Source organism: Protopterus annectens, chromosome 14.part0, assembly GCF_019279795.1.
Source record: "Protopterus annectens isolate FY-2018-M chromosome 14.part0, PAN1.0, whole genome shotgun sequence".
NCBI lineage: Eukaryota > Metazoa > Chordata > Ceratodontiformes > Protopteridae > Protopterus > Protopterus annectens.
In genome coordinates this window covers 909,831,666-909,857,704 of record NC_056748.1, presented here as the reverse complement: position 1 = coordinate 909,857,704, position 26,039 = coordinate 909,831,666, and the positions used below count along the sequence as shown (strand labels likewise).

The window sequence follows — 26,039 nt, the reverse complement described above, 5'->3', positions numbered from 1 at the left end:
CACACGCACAACTTACAATAAAACTCACATACACTCACCATCACTTCCGTAAAGTATCCCGGCCAAACACTTACCGTCCTGTTGTTACACTGCATAAGTGCAGATTCGAGCTATTCAAATTCATGCTTATGCACTTTCGAGATTTCACATTTTCGCCTTTACAGTCCCAAGATACTGAAATTCGAGCTTTCAGTATTTCGGGAATGTAAAGGGGAACAGTTTTTATATATTACACTGGTTCATTGTGCTTCATTGTTTGTTCTGAATATTGAATGTTTAGGAAGGAAGCTTATTTTCTCGAACTGCCAGTTCATTGCAGGATGTTTTTTTCCTTTGAAAAAGAATAGTTTGCAAATTCTACTCACTAACCTTTCAAGAAATTACACATCCCAGTGTACTCCCTTTAAGAAGTGGCTCCACTGGAGTGCATGCTGTGTGTTTAGTGTCCATTTTAATTTTTTTTTGTTTAGTTACTAATTGTGAAATTCATATCACCCTGTCTGAACACTCACTAAAAGTTGTTGCCAAGATAGGAGCATTTGCTCCACCACTAATTGCCATAATCAATTTTCTAAACTCACATTCAGTCACTTGACCAGCAGAGAGGCGGCTTTTTCTTTCAACAGGTAACTTGATTCCAGCTTCTCCATTTTGCTTCTGATGTCTTAAGCTCTGTAAGCAATTACAAATTAGCTTTGCCTCACAGCAAGAGGTTCTCCGGTTCGATCCTTGGCTGGGGGTGCCTTCTGTGCAGAGTCTGCATGTCCTCCCTGTGGCCGCGTGGGTTTCCTGCTGGTGTTCCGGTTTCCTCCCACATCCCAAAGACATCCTGCAGGTGGATTGGACATTCTAAACTGGCCCTAGGTGTGAGTGTGTGTGTGTACCTTCTGTGGAAGGTTGGGCGCCGGGCTGGCAACTTGACACCGTAAAACTCCACTGCCAATCATGTGCGGACAGGTGATCCACTGTGGCGACCCCTAACCGGGAAAAGCTGAAAGAAGAAGAAGAAGACGGGAATCTGTAGGGGGAGGGATTGCTGCTGTCCCCAGCAGCCACAGCGTCTGACCCTGGATTTGCTGATAAGTCCATCCCATTGTCTTTACCTAGAAAAACAGCTTGAGAAGTTTGATAAAGTGAAAAAAAAGAAATCTTAAGCTGGGATACCCTCCAGTACCATTGCAATTTGGTAATGTCAGTGTGAAGTGTACATGACTGAGGAAAAATAAGCATTTTGAGTCATTTGAATTCTTTGGTCTAATTCAAAGAGTGGGAGTTTCTAGCTTTGTGTCAAAGAATTACATTTCTTAACCAAGGTTGCACACACAATTAACAAAAGTCCCTTTCAAGGATGAGATTACCAATATTTATGTATTATTTATTCCCATTTGTTAACTAGGGTAATCCTTTTGGGCAAATGGCCATTTTCAGCAGAGTACAAGGGAGAAAATATACAAATGGTATAAAAATATAAGTCGTTTTTTTTTTTTTGCAAATATACCTTGGTATTTACCCGAATCTTGATGTCAGAGGAATTAGAGTGCCTACACTGCAGACCATTTGCTTTCCTTTGTCTGCAGGCTCTGGCTCACCCTTTACCCCCCTCCCCTTCCCTCCTCATTCAGTTTCTCAGACCTGTTATAACATGTTTAACTACCTCACTTCATCTCAACTCCAAATACATATCCAACTTACACCTAACTTCCTCTCACTACCACGAATACTACTCACTCAGTCTCCTCTCTTACTCATCTGTCTTCCCCTTCCATTCCATTAGCCCTTCTAGCTTGTTCCACCTTCGTGTGATGGGCATCTGTTTTATATCTTTTTGAGTTTAGTGCATTATTTGTGTGTAAGATTTAGGTTTATGAGTTTAGAACAGTATCCGTTTGAGCTTAGTACTATCTGTATATACATCCACCTTTATTCCTAGCCTCTAGCTAGATATTGGTATATCTGTTTATTACTGTGTTTCTTATTGCATGTGTATCTGTTTGCTACAGTATGTATTATTTGCTATTGTATGTATATTCAGTTGTTCTTTATGTACTCTGCTGCTCATTTATTGTTCTGTGGAGCTTTTCTCCCTGGGCCTCTGCTGAAAAAGGACCTTGTCCAGTTGGAATTTCCCAGTAAACAAATGTAAATAAAGTAAGAAGTAGAAACTTTAGCAGTTGTCAAATTAATTTTATTAATTTTACACTCAGAAATCTGAACAGGTTGTTCATTATGTTAAAAAGCTTATCACAATCTCTCTGTAGATTTAGCAACTACCAGTCATCCATGAATGAAGACATTTTATTTATTTCATATTTGTTTACTGGGAAAGCCCTACAGGGTGAAACCCATTTTCAGCAGAGGCCCGGGGAGAAAAACTCCACATACAGTCAAACAGACAATGTAAAAATGACATATAAAGGTTATATGTGCATATGATAATACAAGACATAAAATATATATAATTAGGTATACTTGATGCATATAATTAATCACTCTTCCGTGTTAAATAATAAGCACAGCTTTAGCAAGATAAACAACATGCCTTCTTATTTAAAATCTGTGTGTATACTGATTTCGTGCTAGATATTTTATAAAATTCCAAAAATTGACAAAGTGGAAACGTGTATTGTATTATAAAAAGTAAAATTCCAGATTTTGACGTACAGCATTTGAGGGTGATATAGAGGTAGTTGTGAAGAAAGTAGGAGAAGGAGTCAAGGAGAGAAGTTAGTAAGACAGTGTCAGATGTTAATTCTTATAGGGTGGTAAGGTGTTCTGTATGGGTCTAGGCTAACCTGGACTGTTGGGTGAGCAAAGCCGTGCATTAGAGTTATGTCTTGAGTAGCTTTTTAAAGTGAACAGTGTTAGAAGTGGACCTAATAATTTGAGAGAGTGACTTCCAGATTTTAGCTACATGGGTTGAAAAAAGGGAGTCTCCAGCAGTATTTTTAACTTTGTTTACTTTTAATAGAGGTTTATTGGTGGAGCAAAGCACTCACTTATTGGAGTAGGGTTCAGTTATGTTTTGGTAGACTGTTTTTTTTTTCTTTCTGGCTGGTAGAGTAGTTTCTGAGCAGCTAGCTTGATTATAGGTTAGTAAATGTGGAAGTTCCATCCAGGAAATTTGTTTCAGAGCTAGACAGTGGTGTGATCATGATGATGAGTCTGCAGCAAATTTTGCTATTTTATTATAACAAGTTTCAAGTTTTCTAAGGTCAGGACTCTTCAGGTTGGTGAGTATGGGTGAAACATAAAGAAGGTAGAGAGAAGTTGAGTTCTTGCAGTGGCTATTCTGGTGTTGATTAGGAATTGTTTATTTCTATAAAGTTTGCCTAGCTTTTCGTGAACTTTCTTTGTAGTTTGTGATATATTTATGTCAAACTTCAAGTTGTTGTCATCATAACATGTAAGAGTTTTGTATTACCTATAGCTTTGATGTAGAAAGAGGGAGAAGGGTTATTGGTTCTAGTAGTATGAAAGATCATAAGTTTAGTTTTACTGGAGTCAAGTATAAGTTGAGATTTGGTAAGCCAGGATTTAATAGTAGAGAAGGACTTTTGGGTTATGTCATGAAGTTGCTGTATGGAAGGGGCAGCACATATGAGTGTGAAGTCGTCAGCATGTTGGACTAAAGGAGGCAAGGGGAGTAGCTGTGTTAAGGTTATTATTGAAGAGACTAAAGAGAAGGGGGCCTAGAATAGAACCCTGGAATGCCCCAGTGTGACTGGAAGTAGAGGGGAGAGGTCTTTTTCCTCATTTTACAGCTTGTTGGCATCCTGTTAGTCTCTCTGCACTCATGTGGTTCAGAAACTAAGATTTGGTTCAGTGAGTACTGTCAGTAGTTTTTGGTGGGAGACTGTGTCAAAAGCTTTTGACAAATCAAAGAAAGATGGTTGATAACTACGTTGCCCTCATTCTTATATTGATTAGTGGTGTTAGTGAAGCTAAGGAGTTGTAGTACTATGATTAGGTCTAAATCCATGTTGTGATCTGGCTAATAAGCTATTTGTGGAGAGGTAGTCCAGTAGTTGAGAATGTATACGCTTGAATTTTGGATAGTGGGGAAAGAATGGCAGTAGACCTGTAATTTGAAAGCTCATGTTGAGATACCACTTTATGTAGAGGGATTATGTAGGACATGTTCCAGAGAGATGGGACTTTCTGCTCAGAGATATAACTATTGATAAGAATTGAGATGGCATACCTCTCAACTATCGATATTTTCGCAGGATGTCCAGATTTTTGCCTCATATTTGTGGTCTGCTTAAGTTTATATGAGCAATATTTAAAATTGTCTGTATTTTGGGGGCTCTGCCCCTATTTTTGCTTTTTTCTAATTTGTTTGTGATAAGCTGAGAGCTATGAGATAGTGTATGAAATAGCATCAGCAGATAAATTTATATATTCAGCTGGTAAGTTGTCAGCTGTTCTAGTTGGTTTAAGTTTTCTGAGAAGTTTCTTTATGCTGCCTGTTGACATGGGATAGAAGGAAAAGGTATTTTTGTTATCGTTTGCTATTTAAGCTGCTGTTGCAGGGGAGGAACAGTTATTTTTGGGGATTGTTTGTATACTTTCGGTAAAGTGTTTATTAAATTGTTCTGCTGTAGTGTCTAGATTGTTTCCAGAAGAGGGGTTTGGGGTTGATGATTGGCCTGGATGTAGGATTTTTTTATTGTTGACCAGAATTTTTGTGGGTTGTTTTTGTGCTTCATTTCGATGTTGGTGTAGTAGTTTGTTTTATTCTGTTTAATGGCTTTGTTTCCGAGTTCTTGATATGCTAGATGATTATTTTGACATTTGTTTCCATACCATCTATCCTAAGCCTTGTCTATTAGTATGAGTACATCTCTAGTTTCTTATTTAACCAAGGGGCATCATTTGACTTTGACCATATTGTTCTGGGTGGAACTAATTTGTCAAGTATACTGAGGAAGGTGGAATTCAAGTATTCCACGGCCTCATCTAGAGGAAGGTCTTTTAAAGGAGCCCAGTTGCAGTGACTGAGTATGGATGCGAAGGTTTAGGTGTTGCATTTTTTTTTATTACAGATATGATGATAAATGGTGTGTTTAAGAGTAAGTTGCCTAAGAAAGTAGGGTTGGTATTGGCCACTGAGACTGTCAGGGAGGCAACCAGAATATTATGAGAGGGATGGGTTATTAGAGTCCAGTCTAGGATGATCTTCCTATTTGAGGTTTTATCTATTTTGGTTGGACTTTATATGATTTGGGAAAGCCATGTAAGCTTATGTGGTTATTGGGATTTTTGGAATTACAAGTTACCAGTCTGTATTAAAATAGTCCATGATGATTGTTTCCTGGGGTCGTGTGTTTGAGGTCCTCTGGAGGATGTGCTCTATAGTGGTCAGGTTATTACCAGGTGGAATATATGTTCCTGCTATGACTAAGTGTTTTTTGGAATTAATTTGTAGTCTAGCGTAGAGTATTTCGGTGGTGGTAAAATCTGGGGTAGTTAGCTGTAGTGGTTCCAATATGAAGGTATTTCTAAATAGTATGGCAATTCCTTCACTTCTTTTCGCCTTTCTATCTACCCTAATAATATTGTAACCTGGAGGAGTAAATTTGTTGTTGTCGATATTTGTTTCAGCCAGGTTTCTGTTACAAGTACTATATCTGGTGAGCTGAGTGAAAGGATAGCATGGAGATGTCCTTCAAGGATGCATCTGCAGTCCTTACAAATGGGTTGTCCTGTCGTCAGGCAGCCCTTCGGTCGGCCGGATTCCAAAGTCTGGGTCTGACCTCAGCTGGTGTCGCACTTCACCCGATGTCATAGCTGCAGTTATTCGGGTATAAAGGCATCAGCCGACGCCATTTTCCTCAGTCTTTCTTGCTGTGTGGCGCCCGAAGCAGAAGCTGTTCGCAAGTGCCGGTCGGTCAGAACCAGAGATTACTACCGAATACTACTACCAAGACTTCTAAAAGCTAAGTACCCGCTGGGGACTCTTTCTTGCCTCAGCCGATGTCAGAAAAAGTGAATAACTGTTTAACTTGTGGGAAACAAATACCTCATAAAGATTTCCACTCTTACTGCTTACCTTGTTTAGGCCCAGACCACGACGTAGCAGCTTGTCTAGCCTGTGCTTCTTTTAACCGGCGGACGCTTAGACGTCGGTCGGAATTTGCTGAGGAGTTTTTTGGCTCCGATTTTGCTTATATTATGCCGTCGGATCCTCCGACTACGCAAATTTCTAAAAAGCGCAAGGAAAAGGACCGACACTCGTGGTCCGTTAAGCCAACCGCGGGTGTCTCGGTTTCGGCTGAAACCGAGCAAGCGGTTCTTCCTTCAGCCGAAAACTTACCTTCTACCGAGGCCTCTTCCAACCTGGTGGAATCGGCTTCTGAAATCCTTCCTGCTGTTGCAGTTTCTCAGGAATTATCTGACACTATTCCCTTGGATATTTCAACCCCTGCACGTGGAGCTGCTAGGCCACCTGCAACCATGTCCATTAAGGCCTTTGCCAGGGCTAAAACAGCTAAAACTACTAAATCTGTGCCTGCTAAGACCCTTCTCACAGGCCTAGCTCTAGTTCACAAATGCTTAGTTTAGCAGAGGATCTCATTTCTTTAATCCGGGGATCCCAACCTCAACCAGACAGGGCCTCTCACCCACCTCCACAGAAGAGGCCTAGAGCAGAGCCCCCTGAGCCAGTTACTACAGATGATTCCTCTGATGATTCAAATGACACAGACCCTCCAGAGGCTCCTTTCTCCCCTTATGAAGACTCTGATGCTGAAGAGTCCATCCCTTCTGCCTCTCCGCCTGAGGAATTTTCCTTTGGGGAAACCTTGCATGCTATGAGGGAACAATTTCAGTGGCAGGGCCAGGATTTTTCAGACTCCAGAAAAAGGCTTAGAACCTTTCTGCATTTACCACAACATAGGCCTTTTGCCATACCTCCAGTTCTTTCTGTTGTAGATGATGCATTTAATGATGCTTGTACTGCTCCTGATTCTCTACCTCCGGCCCCTGCTAAGCCCGATAGGTACTACAGGGTCCCGGACACTCATTACCATTTGTATAAGGCTCCTTTTGCAGATCCCGAGACGATCTCCCAAGGACCTAAGGCTGTAGCAGCTACCTCTGCCAAAAACCCCCTCCCCTCTGAAAGGGAATCCAGGTCATTAGAGAGATGGGGTAAAAAAGTTTACACTTCTGCTACTCTTTCAGCCAGGGCCTTGAACTGTCAATTTCACATGATCCAGTATCAAGAATTTATGCTAGACCAGTTAACTAAAAAGCTGTCCTCGGATGAACCATTAGACAAAAAATCTGTTCAGGAAATGGTACATAACATTCAGCAAGTCAGTAACCATTCTTTAAAATGCGGCTATGATGTACTGGAGGCTTCCTTTAGATCAGCCGTGACTGGCACAGTTATCAGAAGGCATGCATGGTTAAAAGAGCAGGCCTTACCAGACCATGTCAAATCAAAACTATTAGATGCTCCCATGGATAAGATCAATTTGTTTGGCTCTCCTGCACAACAGGTGCTGAAGAAGATGGAAGAGAAAGCAAAATCTGTCCAAACAGTGAAAGATTTCTTACAGGTCCAACCTCCAAGGTTTAGCAGGAATTGGCCCTCTAAGAATTGGTCCTTTCCAGACTCCTCCAGGGCTCAGAGAGGCAGGAATAGGCGTTCAAGAGGCAGAAGCCAATCCAGGGGTGCCTACAGGGGACGCCAGTGGCAGGGCAACAACCAGCGAGGTACAGACACAGCCACCACTGCAACTACAGGACAATCACAGTGACTTGGCTCTGGCACCGCCTACCAGGGAACAACTAGAAGCACCCTTAGGTGGAAAGCTAGCCTTATTTTCAACAAATTGGCATTACATCACAAGAGACAAGTGGATTTTGCAGACAATAGACCAAGGTTACCGGTTTCACTTCCATACTCTACCAGGGAAGAGAGGAATGCCAAACCTACCTCCAAATCAAAAGGCAGAAGCTCTAAAACAAATATCTCAATTACTAAAGATGAGAGCTGTGGAAAAGGTACCATTTATGGAGCAAGGAAAGGGATTTTACTCCAGACTCTTCCTGGTACCGAGAAAAGAGAGCAAATGGAGACCTATTCTCGACCTGTCCGCTTTAAACACATTCCTCATTGTTCCAAAATTCAAAATGCTGACTCTACAGCAGCTTCTTCCCATGCTGGGCAAGGAGTCTTGGCTGGTAACTCTAGATCTCAAGGAGGCATACCTGCACGTCCCCATACGACCAAATTGCAGAAGATACCTCAAATTTCTTGCAGGATCAGAGCATTATCAATTCTCAGCATTGCCCTTTGGCTTATCTACTGCGCCCAGAGTATTCACGAAATGCCTGGCATCAGTAATTGCTCATTGCAGGCTTCAGAGAATCCAAATATACCCTTACCTGGACGACTGCCTGATACAAGCGGACAACAAAAACAAGCTAGCAGAAGACTTGAAAAGGGTCATTTACCTACTGCAAGCACTGGGATATACAGTCAATATAAAAAAGTCAAGGCTGACATCATCCCAAAGGATAACCTTTTTGGGTGCAGAGCTGGACACATCAAAACAAATGGCATTCCTAACAGTAGAAAAACAGGAGCAACTACCGCTCTACTTCTTGGCGTTAACAAAGCAGAACCATCTAACAGCAAGAAAAGTCCTGCAAGCCTTGGGCTTCATGGCATCCTGCATCATATTGGTTCCACATGCCAGACTGCATATGAGAAAGTTACAGTGGTACCTAAGGAATTTATGGTCTCAACACAAGCACAGCTTAGAAACTCAAATTCCAATAATTCCATGCCTGAAGCAAGAATTCCTATGGTGGGCTCAGGCCTGTCAATCAAACACAGGATTGCCCTTCCACAGCACTCAACCAAGCCAAACCATCACGACGGACACCTCAGACCTCGGTTGGGGGGCCCACATGCTGGACGAGTGCATACAAGGATTATGGACTCCAGACCAGCTGCACCTACACATAAATCTAAAGGAAATGCTGGCAGTAAAACTGGCAATTCAGACATTCAGGCCATTCCTCCAACAAGGTCAGTTGATGATGAGGACAGACAATACCACAGTTATGTGGTACATCAACAAACAGGGAGGCACACATTCGTACCCTCTATGCCGGATGGCACTGGAACTCTGGAATATGGCCCTGAGCTACAACATTCAGTTACAAGCAATCTTTGTACCAGGAAAAGAAAACATTCTAGCAGACATATTAAGCAGGACTACCACGGATGCCCACGAATGGATGCTGCATCCGGACATCTTCAAAACTATTACAAGAAAATGGGGACTCCCAGAAATAGACTTATTTGCATCCCCACGCAATCACCAGCTAAAGAAATTCTGCACAAGGACGTACCACCCACTTGCTTGGAAGGTGGACTCCCTATCTTTCAGTTGGAAAAACCTGACAGCATATGCATTCCCACCACTTCCTTTGATGCACAAGGTGCTTTTGAAGATCAAAGAGGACCGTCCAAGGATCATTCTGATAGCTCCAGACTGGCCAAGGCAACATTGGTACCCATTACTGAGGAGCATGTCTCGGGAACAAATATGGCCCCTACCCCTGGTTCCCTTGCTGTTAACACAAAACAACTACAACATCCTACATCCAAACCTGAAAACGCTGCAGCTGACTGCCTGGAACATTGCATAAGGCCAATTAACCCAAATTTATCCCAAAGGGTTAAAGACATTATCCTGGAGGCTCGCAGACCCTCAACAAGGAAAAATTATTCAGCAAAATGGAAAAGATATCTCATTTGGAGTACTGCAAAAGGAGAAGATGTGTCACTGGTAAACATAGCCAACATCCTGGAATACTTGGCAGAGCTCTTCCACCAAGGCCTGTCCTATTCTTCCATCAAGATTCATGCATCAGCTATTTCAGCAGAATACGACTTGGATCCTCCAGTCTTCTCACATCCTCTGCTCAGTCAGTTTCTGAGAGGAATTAAAAATGTAAAACCTCCTAGGAAGCCACCATTGCCAGCATGGGACTTGAACTTTGTGCTAGAAAAATTGACACTTCCTCCTTTCGAACCAGCAGCAACAGCAGAATTACAATACTTATCATGGAAAACTGCTTTCCTGCTGGCAATCACTTCAGCAAGAAGGGTATCTGAGCTACAGGCATTAATGGCAGTACAACCCTTCCTGATCTTTCATCAAGATAGAGTGTCCATGAGAACAAATCCTACTTTTATGCCTAAGGTGGTCTCCAGAGTATCTTTAAATCAGGCTATCCACCTACCTACATTCTTCCCCAACCCACAGAACAGGGGAGAAAGACTTTTGCATACCTTGGATGTACATAGACAATTACGCTACTACCTGGACAGGACCAAAGGCAATAGAAAAACTGACCAGCTACTGGTAGCATATGCACCAGGGATGGAAGGAAAAGCAATTTCAAAACAGACAGTCTCAAAGTGGATAGGAAATTGCATTAGATTTTGTTACTCCTACCATGGAAAGAAAACTCCAGAAAACATCAGGCCTCACTCTACAAGGGCTACAGGCACTACCACAGCTTTCATACGAGGAGTGGCTACCAAGGACATTTTAGAGGCTGCTACTTGGAGCTTCGTGCATACATTTGCCAAGCATTATAATTTACCTTTATACTCTAGATCCCGAGCAGGTTTTGCCACTGCTGTTTTGCAAGGGATCTTAACTACACCATAACTTCTTTTTGCCTCCTCCCCCAGTTTGGCTATGGTATTCTACCCATTTGTAAGGACTGCAGATGCATCCTTGAAGGACATAGTACAGTTTTGTACCTACCATAAATGTAGATGTCCGATAGGAATGCATCTGCAGTCAGGGTTACCCACCCGCCTTCCCCTCTGTGGTACTCCTAGGGTATTTGCCCATCTTATAGCTAGCTGGGGAATCTATTATGGTGTATTTGTTTGTATATATGTACATACATGCTTATTTTTGTGTTTGTTTCTACTATTTGGAATCATTGGCATTTATCCAAATTTAGCCTTCCAAGAGGGCACCTGGCATCTGGGGCAAGAAACACTGAGGAAAATGGCGTCGGCTGATGCCTTTATACCCGAATAACTGCAGCTATGACGTCGGGTGAAGTGCGACACCAGCCGAGGCCAGACCCAGACTTTGGAATCCGGCCGACCGGAGGGCTGCCTGACGACAGGACAACCCATTTGTAAGGACTGCAGATGCATTCCTATCGGACATCTACATTTATGGTAGGTACAAAACTGTACTTTCCTGTATTATGGACACTTCTAATGTTAATATTTAAGAGTAGCAGATTGGGTCCTTTTCTAGGTAGGTTTAGTGTGCTCTAAGAGAAGGAGGAGGTTGCATTTATAGTTGTGGTGTAGAGGATATGGGGCAAGGGTTTGGATTGACATCACCACTGTTTGCAAGAGAGGATGCTATGATTGCTAGTGTGTTAAGGAATTTGTTTATGTATTTATACTTGAGGGAGACGTGTGGTGAAACTTGATGGGTGTGTTATGGTATATAGGGGAAGACACCAAAGATTGTATGCTTATAGATATATGGAAATATCTACAAGTGTAAGTGTTTTGTTGATGTGGACATGGGGATAGTGTTCCATAGTGGGATAGCTGGATGTTTATCTGGGAATAATAAGAGGTTAGATGAGCTGTTAGTGAGAGAGTTATGAATGCTGTAATGTATGAGGATAGCATTTCTTCTATGTACTAAATCTGTAGTAAAATTCTTTGGTTATGATGTACAGTTAAATGTGTATACTTTTAGAGTTTAGTAGTGAGGTAATTGAAAATGGTGCAACAGAGTTGGATTTTGTAGTAATTGTATTGTATTGGGACAGGCTTTGGTGATTAATTTTTAGAGTAAATTACTGTAGGTAGTTGCTGGAATTTTTGGAGTAAATTACTATAGGTAGTTGCTGGAGAAAAAGTAATAGTGGGGATTTTGAGTGTTAACAAATTGAGGAAGAGTAATGTGATGGTAGATAGGGTTTGGGCAGTATAATGTAGCAGGATTGTTTAGAAGGATAAATTTGATTGGCTAGATGTGTTTAGTGGCAGTGGCTTGCTCAAAATATGAAAATAAATATAAGTGTACTGGGGGTGGGTGGGATTTTGAGGGTAGGGGCGTGGCGTGGAGTGAGAGTGAACGGAGCGGGTAGACTTCAGCTTATGGAAGTTGAAATATACTTTTCAGAGACCCTTTTATCAAGGTAGGTTTTCAGGGACTGTTAAACACCTAAATGTCTATTGTTGCATTTGTATCAGAAAATACTAACCAGTTCTTCAAATAAATGACTGCAGCAGATTTAGCTTAGTAGGGAGTGACGTACAGTTTAGGATATTATCCACATATTTACAGCATCGTACTACTGTAAATAGGCCAAAATGGAGGGGACCAAAAGAGGAGGAAACGAGCAGCTGTTGGCCCTGGTGTTGTACTCGGCAGTTACAATGACTGTAAATGAAAAGTACCACCATTTCTTTGCTGCAGCCTACATTAGTTTCTCTTCACTTTATGTTTGTGAAATCTTGCTTGAGGAGTGTTTTAGTATAGCAATAGGCAACCACGGGAAAGTTGCAGGGAGGAAGTTACGGTTCAGGGTGAAATCACTGAATTAGCTACTAGAAAAGAGTAAAGAAAAAGCAGTTAGAGGGTGACCAGCAGGTGGTAAGGAATTTTCTGTTGAAAGATTTCAAAGAAACAATGTTTAACAGGAATATTTTCCTTTGTGCTGTTTACTGCTGATATGTTGCTTGGTCTATTTTTTAATTTTTTACATTTCTTTTTTTATCAAGAAACGCGTTGTTAATGTTTATCGACTTATAACAAGAGGCACTTTGGAGGAAAAAATTATGGGTCTTCAGAAATTCAAAATGAATATTGCTAATACAGTTATCAGTCAAGATAATGCCAGCTTACAGAGCATGGGAACCGATCAACTTCTTGATCTTTTCACTCTTGACAAGGTAATTTTTTTTTTTTTTTTACTAAAAAAAAAAAAATCTCTAAGTGTTTTGGTTTCTATTTACCTTCCATTTCTGTTAAGACCTGCTGTGAGCTACACTAGGGAAGAATGTGCCATGCTAATTGGTTTGCGCCGCTTAAGTGGCCTAAACTCATTTGTCATTAAGAAGTCCAGATCATTAAGTGACCAGCTAAAATACTACAAAAGAGTAAAACATGTCTACAGATTGCTCTTGCCAAGGTTATTTTGATAAACAGTGATTTGCAAATGCATAACCTTTTTGATCATAGTTGTTTTAAAATCCTGTAATAGACTTTTTTTTCTCATTGCATTTTCCATTGATTTTAACACTTTGTTTTTATCTGTATGTCCCATATGATTAACCAGTTAATTCTGCATACTGTTCTTAAGTGTATTTATCAGTACTTTGATATTAGTTGTGTGTATTGCAGTGCATACGTCATGGCTGTCCCCTGTAAAAGGGCATCTGACTCGGTGGGTGTTTACTTCGCAAGTTTATTTGAAATCGTTAGCTGCGTTAATTGAACTCAGTTGTGCACAGACTGATTCATAAAGATGTGTATTAGCCATTCCTTTTCATTTTCCCATGCAGTTCAGTGGTATTTGCTGTCTCCTCTTTGCTTATTTTAACCATATTTAGGTATGTTCATCCATGGACACATTATGGGCCATAGCTTTTGTTCAAAATGAACAATCAGTGCAAAACGTTTAATACAATAATATGAAAAGGATCAGACTGAAACAGTGAGACATGTTAGATCAGACTGAAACACTGAGAGCAGTGTTAAAGTGGCCTATGAGACATGAACAGTAGTAGTGGCAGTAGGTAGCTGTCACAGTGGTTAAGTTTCTGACGTACATTTACTGCATTACATCAACAGAGAGATTTTATAATAAACTCCAGCTGCATAGCAGGTCACTAATGCATTCAGTGACCATTATTTAAAAGTACCTACTCAAAATTAGTCAAGGATGAGATTACAAACTATATCAGCATGTTAAAGCATTAGTTGAGTTTGAGGAGCTTCTCTGTTACCATTATAGCTAGATGGTCTAACCACTGGGCCAGAACTCATCTTAGTTGTCTTGTCCCCTTACACTGAATAATCTGTAGACATCTTGCTGCCATATTTCTAAACTGTTTTTTGTAACTTGGTAAGTGAACTTATCTAGTGGACTTTTTTCAGGTATTGATCTCGAATGCACTAACAAAGTGAGTAAAGGATAGGCATGATTAAAATGTCTACTTACAGAGAAGTTCATAATATGTTGACAAAAATAAAGTAGTATAGACTTTGAATATTTTAGCACAGAGGTCGATTAGTATAAGTAAGATTCAGCAGCCATATCAAATAATACAGATTTAATGGTAATCATTGGGTCTTCATCTTATTTAGTATTGCCACCACTGTAATTCCCTTCACCATCTAAGTTGGCTAGAATTACCAAACTTCCTCACATATACCCAGCTCATCCAAGCACACAAACTCATTCATAACCCATCTCTCTGCCCCTCCCTAGCAAGTACCATTGAAATGCATAAGCCAGATAGACTCCTAAGATCCAATTCCCAAAACCTAATTAAGTTGCATAAACCAACACATCCTGCTGGGAATCAATTGATGTCCTTCTCTCTTGCAAGCCACTGACTCTCTCCCTTCTCCCATCCACACCACCAGCAGTCTCTCCTTGTTTAAAACCTCACTGTACTCGCACCTTACTTCACAATGCATGTGCTCTTGTTCTCATCCAACCTAATTCTACTACACTTTCTTACTAACTTTCCAAACTTTGTTGCTTGTCACTACCTCCTAAAGTTTTACATCCCTTGAGGCATATTCGACCAGTGACTAAGAAATTACCTCATTGTAATTCCCTAAAAAAAAAAAAAAAAAAAAATACTGCTTACTGAATTAACCTGATGTAATTTTCCTAATGAAAATCTTTTTTTATTTCTGTATTAAGTAGCATCTATTTGAACTGTGTGGTATGAGTTTGTACTATACAAAATATGTATTTAATATTTAATTGAAATGTATATTATGGATTTGTGCTCTTTGTATTTCTCTGGAGCTTTTCTCCCCAGGACTCCATTGAAAATGGGCTCCTTGTAGCCCAATGGACTATCCTGGAAAACTGCAAATAAATAAATAAATATGGTCTTTAACTGATTTGCAGTTGGATATTTCTAGGTAATGTCTGCCTCAGTTTTTAAATTACTGAGGACTATGGATAATGTAGAGAGCGCCAAAATGTATTCCGTTGTGTAGCGCCACTTAGATGATATGGGAGAATAAGAGAAAAAGTGTTCTGTAGAGTAGTGTGAGTGAATGCAGGCTAATTTTGTACGGTGACAGAATGAAGAGTAAAACAGCAAGTCAAAAATTCACACAGAAAAGCTCGCAGGCAAAAACATCAAAAAGGCTGCGGCAAGCCAGCCACTTCACAGTGTATACCTTAAACCTTGTTTCTCATCACCCATGTGCATCTTTCAGAGGAGGTTTAAGGTCCTACACAGTGAAGTCTCTTGCTCACCAAGGTGTCTCTGATGTTGGTAAATGAAGTGTGAAGACCTCTAGCTGGAAGCCAGTGGTAATTATACAGTGAAATTTTAATGGTCTTCAAGATTGACTTTGTCAAAATAGCCTACTGAATGTCTATATTAAGGTAAGCTTGTTTCATTATGCCAAGAAGAATGTGTTGTGTGATGCACATACACCACTAGTAGTTTATTTTTCAGAAAAATGTTAAAAGATTACGTGATCAAAACATAGTCTTGCCCCTCTCTCACTCCAACCTGACCTATCTCTCCTCATTTTCTCTTCCTCCTCTGTTAATACTCTTGCAGACAGTCTGCCTATATATCAAAAAAACTGCAAAGTGTCATACATTAATTACATTTCTTAAGCCAACTTGTTAATTGCAAATTGTTCACTGCACCCATACTCTCTATGAATGAAACTGTTAGAGTTTTTGTTTAAAAGTCTTTTTCAGTATTGGCATACCTTAGAAATTCATTTTTGTTGCTAAGAGTTGCACTCTACTGTTAATTTTTTACGGTTTATGTTTTCTTTTTGTTTTGGAACTTTTCTCCTCTGCTGAAAAAGGGCATCTTGCCCAGTTAGACTAACCCAGTTAACAAATGTCAAATAAATGGCGCCTCTTGAGACCATGTCTTTGCACTAGTCTAAGCGTATAACTTTTCCATGCTTTAAACACTAAGGTGCCTAATCTCTGCTTTTATGAAATTCACAGCCAATGCTGTTAAACTAAGATACAGCCATGTGGAAATGTTCATGCTGGCCTGTAGCAGATGTATCAAAATGAACCATGAAGTCCTTGTTACCTTTTGAAGGTTTAAAGTCATTGCCAGATTGAGGAGTTTCTGTCTGAACTTTTCCTACAGCAGATATGGTTTGCAAAGTATTAAACATTTCTTTGAGATGGCAAGTTTCTTCAGACGGTGGCCATCTTGACAAACTGGAGCACTCCTAGCAGGAAAAAATTGAATAAGAAAACTGGTAAATGTCAATTTGCTTTTAATTTGTTTCCGGGGAACTTATTCTGTCTGGGTGTTAACTAAGAGGACATCCAGGAGGAGTAAAAGCAAGGGGTCCAAATGGAGAGACAGGTCAGCAAGTAAAGGAGACTATTATTGCTGAAATTGAATTAATCCTCAAGTCTTGGTGAATACATTTGTGAGGTGGACCCTGTTTTTCACAAAATCTCACCAAGATGACACTGATATATAAACTATTTTTCTAGCGTATATCATGGACAGAAGTAGGTTAAAAATTAAAAAAAGATAGCTGGGTGCACAAGACCGAGGATAATAAAGTGCCCAATCCTGGTAGGCACACTGGTGCTAGATGACAGTGCAGAATCCTCAAAATATGGAAACATTTCTACAATGGGGCCGAGCCTGTCCCAGGGGGAGGAAGGGACCCCCTGTTGTAGAAGGAAGTAGTAGTCAACAAAAATCACAAAAACTGATGGGCCAAAGAAGAGCCATAAAGATGGTAAAGTGGACTATTGAGGATAAGAAAGAAATTATGTATTGTTAGTATGCAAAAAGCCCAGCATTAGCAGACACAAGATATATAAAATGATTGGGAGAAATTAGAAGAAAGAAAAATACTTCTACAAGAAAAACTGTCAGAAACTTCAAATAAAAATGTGTATTCATTAATAGGTTCATAGGTAGGTACTAGGCTATTGGCCCTAGGGCCTATACAAGCCTAGCCAAAAAGGTACCCTAGCTTTCACCACCCAAGAAAATTATTTTCCTGTGCCCCTGCCAAGCAGAACCACAGAAGTGATCCCCGGGGTGAATTTCCTATTACCCATCCAATCATCAAGATTTTTCTTGGAGTGCTTATGAGGAGCTCTGTTTGACATAGGTAGTCTGTTCCAGAGTATGGGAAATCTCTGGGACAGGAATCTATCCCTCCAGCATGTTCTGTTTATTGTGGTGACAATGTTTAGGTCCCTAGAGCATGTAGCTCAGAGGGATTGGGATTTCTTTAAGTGGAGCATGTCCAACAGTTCTGGGTTTGACTTAGCTTTGTATGTTAGGCAGAGATTGCCTCTGAGTAGGCGATATAATAGATTTGTAAAAAATAGTTTATAGATCAAGAAACTTTGGAAAATGAAGCATTTGAGGAAGTGTGAAACTATAAACAACAAAACCTGTGCACATTTCACTGTTGTAGTTAACTTCTTTGTTAGACATTTGCACCTAAAACCTGTAATGTATCTGGCACCTTTTTCAACCTGTGTGCACCCATACCTGCAATGTAACCTGCAAGTCATAATTAGTCGTAATTTTGCTGCCTTATAGAGATTTGTGCCTTACATCTGTTATTTTTACCATATGCTGTGGTGTATCTGTAATGGACATCTTGTACCATGTAACGACGGTACTGCTCGCACTGTCTGCCACAAAAGTGGCTCAGGATTTTAGTTCTCTACAAAATACCCTGCAATTAAACTGCAATAGCACGCAGCAGTAGTCCAGCTGTGTATGTTTTATATAAGAAAGGAGTAAATCCGTTTCTGGTTTACTTTCCTTATCGCTAACCACCTCCACGTGGTTTAGCTGAACTAACAAACAACAGTATTGCCCACATCCATTGAACCTTCGCTCACCAGCTACATATGTGCTCAGTGTTCGAAGCAAACTAATATTACCCTCCAACTCCTTTGGAAGTACCTACTCCAAGTAGTATGTCCTAGCCGTGAATTACACCCTAAATTGTTCCACTTTCACTTATCTACTGCTTCAGTGAGTGATGAGCGTATGTACTCTGTTAGAGCCTACAAAACTGGGAAAGCAGTCGTTCTAACCCTGATCAAATAAATTCAACCTAAGGACTATACCTATGCCCTGGTTGTGCTGCTGTTTCCCACCTAACCACAAAATCACCTTCCAGTCCGTGGTTATCGGAGACACTCTACCATAGCATATCCTGCTCATTGGTAAAGGGACATACTTAATAGTAGCTACGCGTATAGACTGAACTGTGCCCCCTCCCCACTCACCACTCTTAATTGGAGACTGTAACTAGCTCCCTGCCTTGGATCACTCAATACAATGTGCTTCTTAATGCCTATAAATACCCACTTTTGAATTGGAATTTCATCAGAGAATGTGTATGTGAGTCTGTTTCACTACATGCCTGTGGGTTAAAGTGTAATTTGTTGAAAATGCTGATCTAATGCAGGAATTACATTGTTTCTATTTTATCCTGTTACTGAATTTGGTATTAACGACACTGAAACACTGACATAGATAAGTAAATGTATTATTCTAGAAGATTTTTTAAACTGTTGTATGGATTTTTATACCTATTTTTGTAGGTACTTGTTCCTGATGCATTGGTGTTTAGTTTTGTATATGTTCACTGCTGCCTGATCTGTTAATTATGCATTATCCTTAACTGCTGCATAACCTACTACTTAATTTATAAATGTCTCCCTCTCTATTCTCTCCAGCTCTTCAACTTTCTTCTCCTAAGCTCGCTTTGCCTACTGGCCCAGCCCTCCTGGATATCCAAGACCATTCTCAGGATAGCAAGTGTCACTCTGTTTGCCTAACTCCCTGCAGGGGCAGTCCTATCTTTCTCCCAGAACGGAGAGTTAAAGGATTAAAGAAAGTATGTAACATGCTGCTTATCCCCGCTGTAATTTGCCTTTGAAATTGTTCTATCACTTGCCTAGTGCTAATAAAGGATTCCAGCCAGAATTGCCAGCAGCCATACCCTTCTTACTGTGATCTCCCCTCATATCTGCCTCATCCCTGGCTCCTTTTTTCCTATATCAGAGCCGTCTTGCTCCCTACACCTATCGAACTTCTGTAGTGGTTCCTCTCCTTACAAATTCAGGATCTGTCCATTAGGTGGCAGTGTCTACCCATCTATAACCCGTCTTCCCTCACTCCTTCCCACTCACTATAATATAATATATTAATAGTCATCCTCTGTCTCTTTAACTGCTTAGCAACAGTCCTACCCATCTCCAGCTCTGAAATCTGTATTCTCCTTTCCCTTCGTACTGTACCCTAAGCATGCCTTTAACCACCCTGCTTACCTTCCTTTGTACTTACCTTCACTAGACTGACTGTTTGTTTTTCACACTGTCCTGCTGCATACTGTACCCCAATCATCCCTTTAACCACCCTGCTTACCTTCCTCTACTTACCTTCACCAGACTGATTGTTTTTCACACTGTCCTGCTGCCTACTGTACCCCAAGCATCCCTTTAACCACCCTGCTTACCTTCCTCTGTACTTACCTTCACCAGACTGATTGATTGTTTTTCACACTGTCCTGCTGTCTACTTTCCTTGGGTGTAACTCGCTCTGTTTGCCCTGCGGGCTCACTCCACTTCCCTACCCTACCCCCAAATCTCACCCACTCCAGTGCATCTAGACTTATACTCACCTAACCACTCCTACTTCCTCTCTACCTATTAAACTCCTCCCCTTTCACCACCATCCTCTTTCTACCCCCTCCCCCTCACACCATTTATCACCTCACACTTCTCTTCATATTTAATAAGGCAATACCTATTCCTAGCCCTTTCTCAACACCATATATTCTACTTTATCAAAGCCTCAACATGTTTACAAAACATACACCATTCTCAATTCAACTACTACTACTTCTGAACCTTACTTATATCCACTACCTTACCCAGCCCAGCACCATAACCCACATACCATTCCTTCACATAATCAACTCACTCCCTACAACACACTTACACTCATTTGTCTCTACCTCCCCTAGTCTGTATCCCATTAACAACCATCTATTTTTTCACTACAAACTGAGCACGTCTTATAAATTCTCTAGCCCCCCCCCCTCTAACCTCCAAAACCCTCACAAATCTAACAGTATACAACATAGAAACTAGGCAATCCAAACACCTCATCAGCATAATCCAACATCTAACAACCATACTTCTGTCTGGAGATATACACCCTAACCCCGGCCCAGACACCCCTTCCTCTACATCTAAATCCATCCTACTAGCTTCTCTAAATGCCCAAAGCATAGCTTACAAAATTCCCAACCTCCATGCCTAGCTTCTCCACAACAAACCTGACATCTTGGCTATCTCTGAAACCTGGGTAAAACCTCATATAAAAGATGCTGAAATAGTACCACCGAACTACTCCATCATCAGAAAAGACAGGGCCCACAAAAAGGGTGGTGGAGTAGCTCTACTCTATTCATCCTCCCTATCCATTACTCCCTATAATAAACCCATTCCTCACTTCACCAATGCAGAATTAATACTAGCTCTATTTCAGTTAAATACACACAAACACATATGCATAGCCTCCCTTTACACCCCCCCCTGGAGACAATATCTCAGTACTTTAGGATATCCTTTCCTGGCTTTCTACCATTATCAGTAATAAAACTATTATCATGGGAGACACAAATATTAATTGGTCCTCCATTCATTCCCCTACACACACCCTAAACATCAACCTATATAAGTACTCTCAGCTCATCAACTTCACTACCAGGCCCTCTAAAGACTTCTCCAGTGGCAGCACCCTAGACTGGATCTTAGTCTCTCACCCCCACTACTACCCTGATAGTGGAACTCTTCCTGATTCCCTCAGCGACCACCTTCCCATCTTTACTAGGCGTCGTCCTTCTCCATTACAAGTAACTCATAATTACATCAGCACTCGCTACCTAAAAAACTTCAACCCAAAAGCCTTCTCAGACTCCCTAAAATCAATTAATTGGGACCCTCTAAAAACTCTACGCCTGGATAATGCTGTCGCACACTTCAGTACAACTTTCCTAAAACTGCTTGATAGTTTTGCCCCCATAAAAACCAAAAGAATAAGAAACAAAATCGCCCCCAAAGAATGATGGGTTTTTCAGCTTTTCCCGGTTAAGGGTTGCCACAGCAGAACTCCGGTCCGCTAATGATTGGCAGAAAATTTTTACATGCCGAGTTGCCAGCCCTGATGCACAACCTTCAACGAAGGTACGCCCATTCACGCATGTCTCCACACAGAAGACGCTCTAGCTGAGAATCGAACAGGACAGCGTCTTACTGTGAGGCGACAACGCTACCGCAGCACCACCTCGCCCCCAAAGAATAAAAACAAAATCGCCCCTTGGCTAACAAAAAACACACTAACTGCCATGCAACTTAGAGACAAAGCCTGGGCACGTTACCAAACAAACAAAACTCCCACCACCCTTAACGAATTCAAAACACTTCGCAATAGAGTTAAAAAGCTTATCACAGCAGACCAACATAATTACTTCTCCTTACTCCAAAACAACCATAAAACCAATACACAAAAATTCTGGAAAGATGTCACTACTCTCCAAAAATCCGGTTCAGCTGAAAATCCAAGCCCAGACCCAAATGCACTAGACATAGATGTGGCCACCAAATTCAACTCTTTCTTCATAGACTCTCTTTCCAAACTAACCTCATCCTTCTCTAATAACACTTCACCTCCTACTTCTGTATCCCCTCTCTTATCACCCCTGTCACCTCCAGCCTCTCATTCCCTAGCCTCTCAACTCCCGCCATTCTCCATAAAACCCATTCCTACTTCTACCATAAAAAAACTCCTGCAAAAGCTAAAACCATGCACCAATGCCCCCGATAACATTCCCTCATCCTTTCTCAGCATAGCTGCCAAAAGCCATTGCCTTTCCCATCAGCATCCTAATCAATCACTCCATCCAAGAAGGTCTTGTACCCGAACTTTGGAAAAAGGCTTTCATCATTCCCCTGCACAAAGGAGGCAATAATAACAATGTCTCTAACTTCCGTCCCATCGCCATCCTCTCTTCCATCTCAAAACTCCTAGAGAAATGTATCCATCTTCAACTCCTTCCCTATCTCTTAGACAACAACTTATTAACTTCCACCCAACACGGATTCAGACCCAGTCACAGCACCATGACTGCCCTCCTATCCTTCCTGGAAACTGTGAATAAAGCCAGGGATTCTGGCTGTACTGTATCTACCATCCTACTTGATCTCTCTAAGGCCTTCGATACTATCTCTCACAACCTTCTCCTGACTAAACTATCTAACCTAAACCTATCCTCTTCCTCTCTCAATTGGTTCAACAGCTATCTCTCCAACAGGCAACAAGCTGTCAAGTGGAAAAAAGGTTTCCATTTTGGGACCCCTCCTCTTCAATTTAGTCAAACGATTTCTTCCTCTCAATTCCTTACGCTAACCTTATTCAATATGCAGATGATTCAACAATTATCTGTGCAGCCACATCCATCCCCACTCTTCAAGCTGACTCAAGATGCCTTCTCTACCACAGAACAGTGGATGAAAGAAAATCATGTAGCACTCAATGCATCAAAAGCCAAACTTATGCTATTTACCCCCTCTAAAACCAACACCATTGATAGAAAACTATTCTCCATCACCAGCCAGAATAACACCACTCTTGAACTGGTATCTGAAACCAAACTACTAGGAGTCCAGATCGATGACCAGCTTAAATTCAGTACCCATCTACAACTAAACATAAAAAAACACCAAAAACTTGGAATACTCTACCAACACAATAGATGCCTCACTACATCTACTAAGCTCACACACTCTTCTACATTTCTCATCCCTTCCCTCCTTTATGGTGCCCCTCTCTTAACAAACCTGCAATCATCTCTCAAAACAAAACTGTCCTCTTGTTATAATAAAATTGACAAATTTGCCACTAGCCACAAATCATCAACCCATCACTGTGCATCTCTCCACAAACTAAACTGGCTAAAGCTTCCCAACTATCTCTCCTATACTCAGCTTACTTATGCACACACACTCATTTTTCATCCCTCTCTCTGTCCCTCCCTCTGCTCTACCTTTAAAATGCACCACCCACAAAGACTCCTAAGATCTAGCACCACCCACAAAGACTCCTAAGATCTAGCAACCAAAACCTAATAGAACTGTACAAACCCCTTCACTCCCCAGGACAAAACCTCCTGTCCTTTGGCATGCCTGTGGAACTCCCTCCCTCCATCCGTACTATCACTAACCTCCCTTACTTTAAAAAATCACTTCACTCACATCTAACATCCACGTGGGAATGCTCTTGCTCCCACCCCTCATAGCCTATTCTCCACTTCCTACAGGCAACTATCTCATATATTCTAGACACTAACTTCATATTTGCATCTAGCAAATACTAAGCCAATTGTAAATAGCCTCTTATAATTCTCAAATCCTACTATTCCATTTCAAGAAACTGTATATTTACTAAAGCTATGTTTTGTTGTGTTTTCTACAAAATGTAACCTAAAAATTTTATTGTGCCTGCGTAATTTTTGTTTTCTACAAAATGTAACCTGAAAATTTTATTGTAACTGCTTAATCTTTTTTTGTCTTAGAAAACTACAAATGATTTAAATTGTAAATTGCTGTAATCTTTTGTAACCTTTGTATTGGAGCTTTTCTTCCCAGGACTCAATTGAAAACGGGTTCTTATTGGCCCAATGGACTATCCTGGTTAACCAACTGCAGATAAATAAATAAGTAAAAAAACCTAGAGATTTTTGAAAAGTACAAAAAAAGAGAGATGGACATGGGAATGAGAGAGAGATTTGATACGATGCAATATTTACGCAAAGGAGAAAGGCAAATTAATCAATATAAAGAAGGCAATCCCCAAGATACTCGAAGAGAAATACAGCAAAGACATCCAGATATGGAAAATTTCACAATAAAAAATATCACACAGGGAATGTAGAATGAAGATTAGTAAAGTAGAAGTTAAAACAATAGAAGTTAAAGTTATGGAGTGCCTGCGAAGTGAAGGATTTGATGTAGAAGGTCTAACACAGGTTACATCAAAGTATGATGGAGTGAGTCCCCAAAGTAAGGAGAAGCAGGAGGATCAGGAGACATCTGAAGAAGAAATATGGACATGGGAAAGAAAGAGAGATTTAATATGGTGTAATATTTATGCAAAGAAGAAAGCAAAACTAACCAATACAAAAAGAGCAGCACCAAAGATATTTGAAGATAAATACAGGCAAATGAATCTGGACATGGAAAACTTTACAATACAAAAAATAAGAAGACAAACAAAAAAAGTAGAAAAGATTAGTAATGGAGAAGTTAAAGAAATAGAAACTGAGGTTATGGAATACCTGCAAAGTGAAGGATTCGGTGTAGAAAAACTAATTCAGAAAGTACCACAACAGGATAGAGCAAGGGATATCCAAATGAAGGGGAAACCAGTAAAACAAGAATCAATTGGTCAGGTGCCATAGGAAGATATTTTGGAGCCTTCCACAGGAAACCAGTATAAATGTTCACTTGAAGCTGGACAGCAAGGGAAGGAACTGAAAACTGACGGTCATTGTTGAGTGATAGGCCAGTGAGTTCCCATATGACAGAGCAATGGATGGCACAGGATAAAATTGAAGAGAATATGCCACAGGAAGATGCTATAGATCTTTCTACAGAATGCCAGCAGGAAATGGAAAGCAAAAACTGTACCCACAGTTTAGAAGAAAATGAGCCAAGAGAAGAATTGCTTGATTTAATAGAGATAGACGTATTAAGATCAATGAAAGAAATAGACTGCAGAAGGTCAATAAAACCCAAGAAGTCAGAAGTTTGATAAAACAAATGAACACCGTAATTAGGACTGTCCATAGAGAGCCATGCAACAGAAGTAAACAGGATAATATTACTGTGCAGCTAAATTAATAACTGATAAATTTCTACCACAAGAACACAGGGTAGTGAGGGGAAAGGAAGGGGAGAAATTGAATACCATCATGGAAGTATCAAATAGAGAGCACTATAAAGCAATTAAGACAAGAAGTGTCACTGTTGGAAAAATATAGAAGAGGGAACAGCTCAACAAAAATACTTAAAGATTGATGTGAGAAAAGTAATGCACAGTATTAGAACAGATCAGGATCTATCATGTCACTATCGCACATAAACTTAAAATTTCAGCATAAGCGGAAAAACTTAGAAATGCAGATAAACATAAAAGAAAAGTACAAAATAAGCAATTTAGTGAAGACAAAAAAGTTTTATAGAGAATTGGGAAACGAGGTAAAAGGAATTGAAATAACGCCAAAAAATAAAAAAAAATAGATGCATTTTGGAGAAGTATCTATGAAGATCCTGTGGAACATAGCAAAGATGTTAAATGGATAAAAGTAGTAAAAGAAAATAAGAAGTTTAAAGGTACAGGATGTTAAATGGGATGAAGTAACAGCCATAGAGATTGAAACAAAGTTAAGAAAAGCTTCTAATTGGAAATCCCCAGGCCCAGATGCAATACCTAACTTTTGTTTAAAAGTATTAACATCTTTGCATGAAGATTTAGCAGCGAGTAAGACCTATTTATATGCACACTCCAGACACCATCCTAGCTAATAGGTAAAACAATGCTCCTACTTAAGAGTGAACCTGCAAGCTACCCTAAAAACTATAAACGGGAATTGATGCTGACAGAGTTTATACTCAATTAGAAGAAAACTCAATTATGGCAGTAGAACAAAAGGGCAATA

At 40.4% G+C, this 26,039-nt stretch overlaps 1 protein-coding gene across 1 annotated transcript in view; it reads left to right on the top strand.

Annotated features, from left to right (window-relative positions):
* The window catches only part of BTAF1 (B-TFIID TATA-box binding protein associated factor 1), a 3,603,226-nt gene that overhangs the window by 3,500,444 nt on the left and 76,743 nt on the right, over positions 1–26,039 (top strand). The window contains exon 40 of the mRNA XM_044055641.1: positions 12,806–12,976. Coding sequence (XP_043911576.1) covers positions 12,806–12,976 — 171 coding nt within the window. The remainder of the gene's footprint in view (positions 1–12,805; positions 12,977–26,039) is intronic.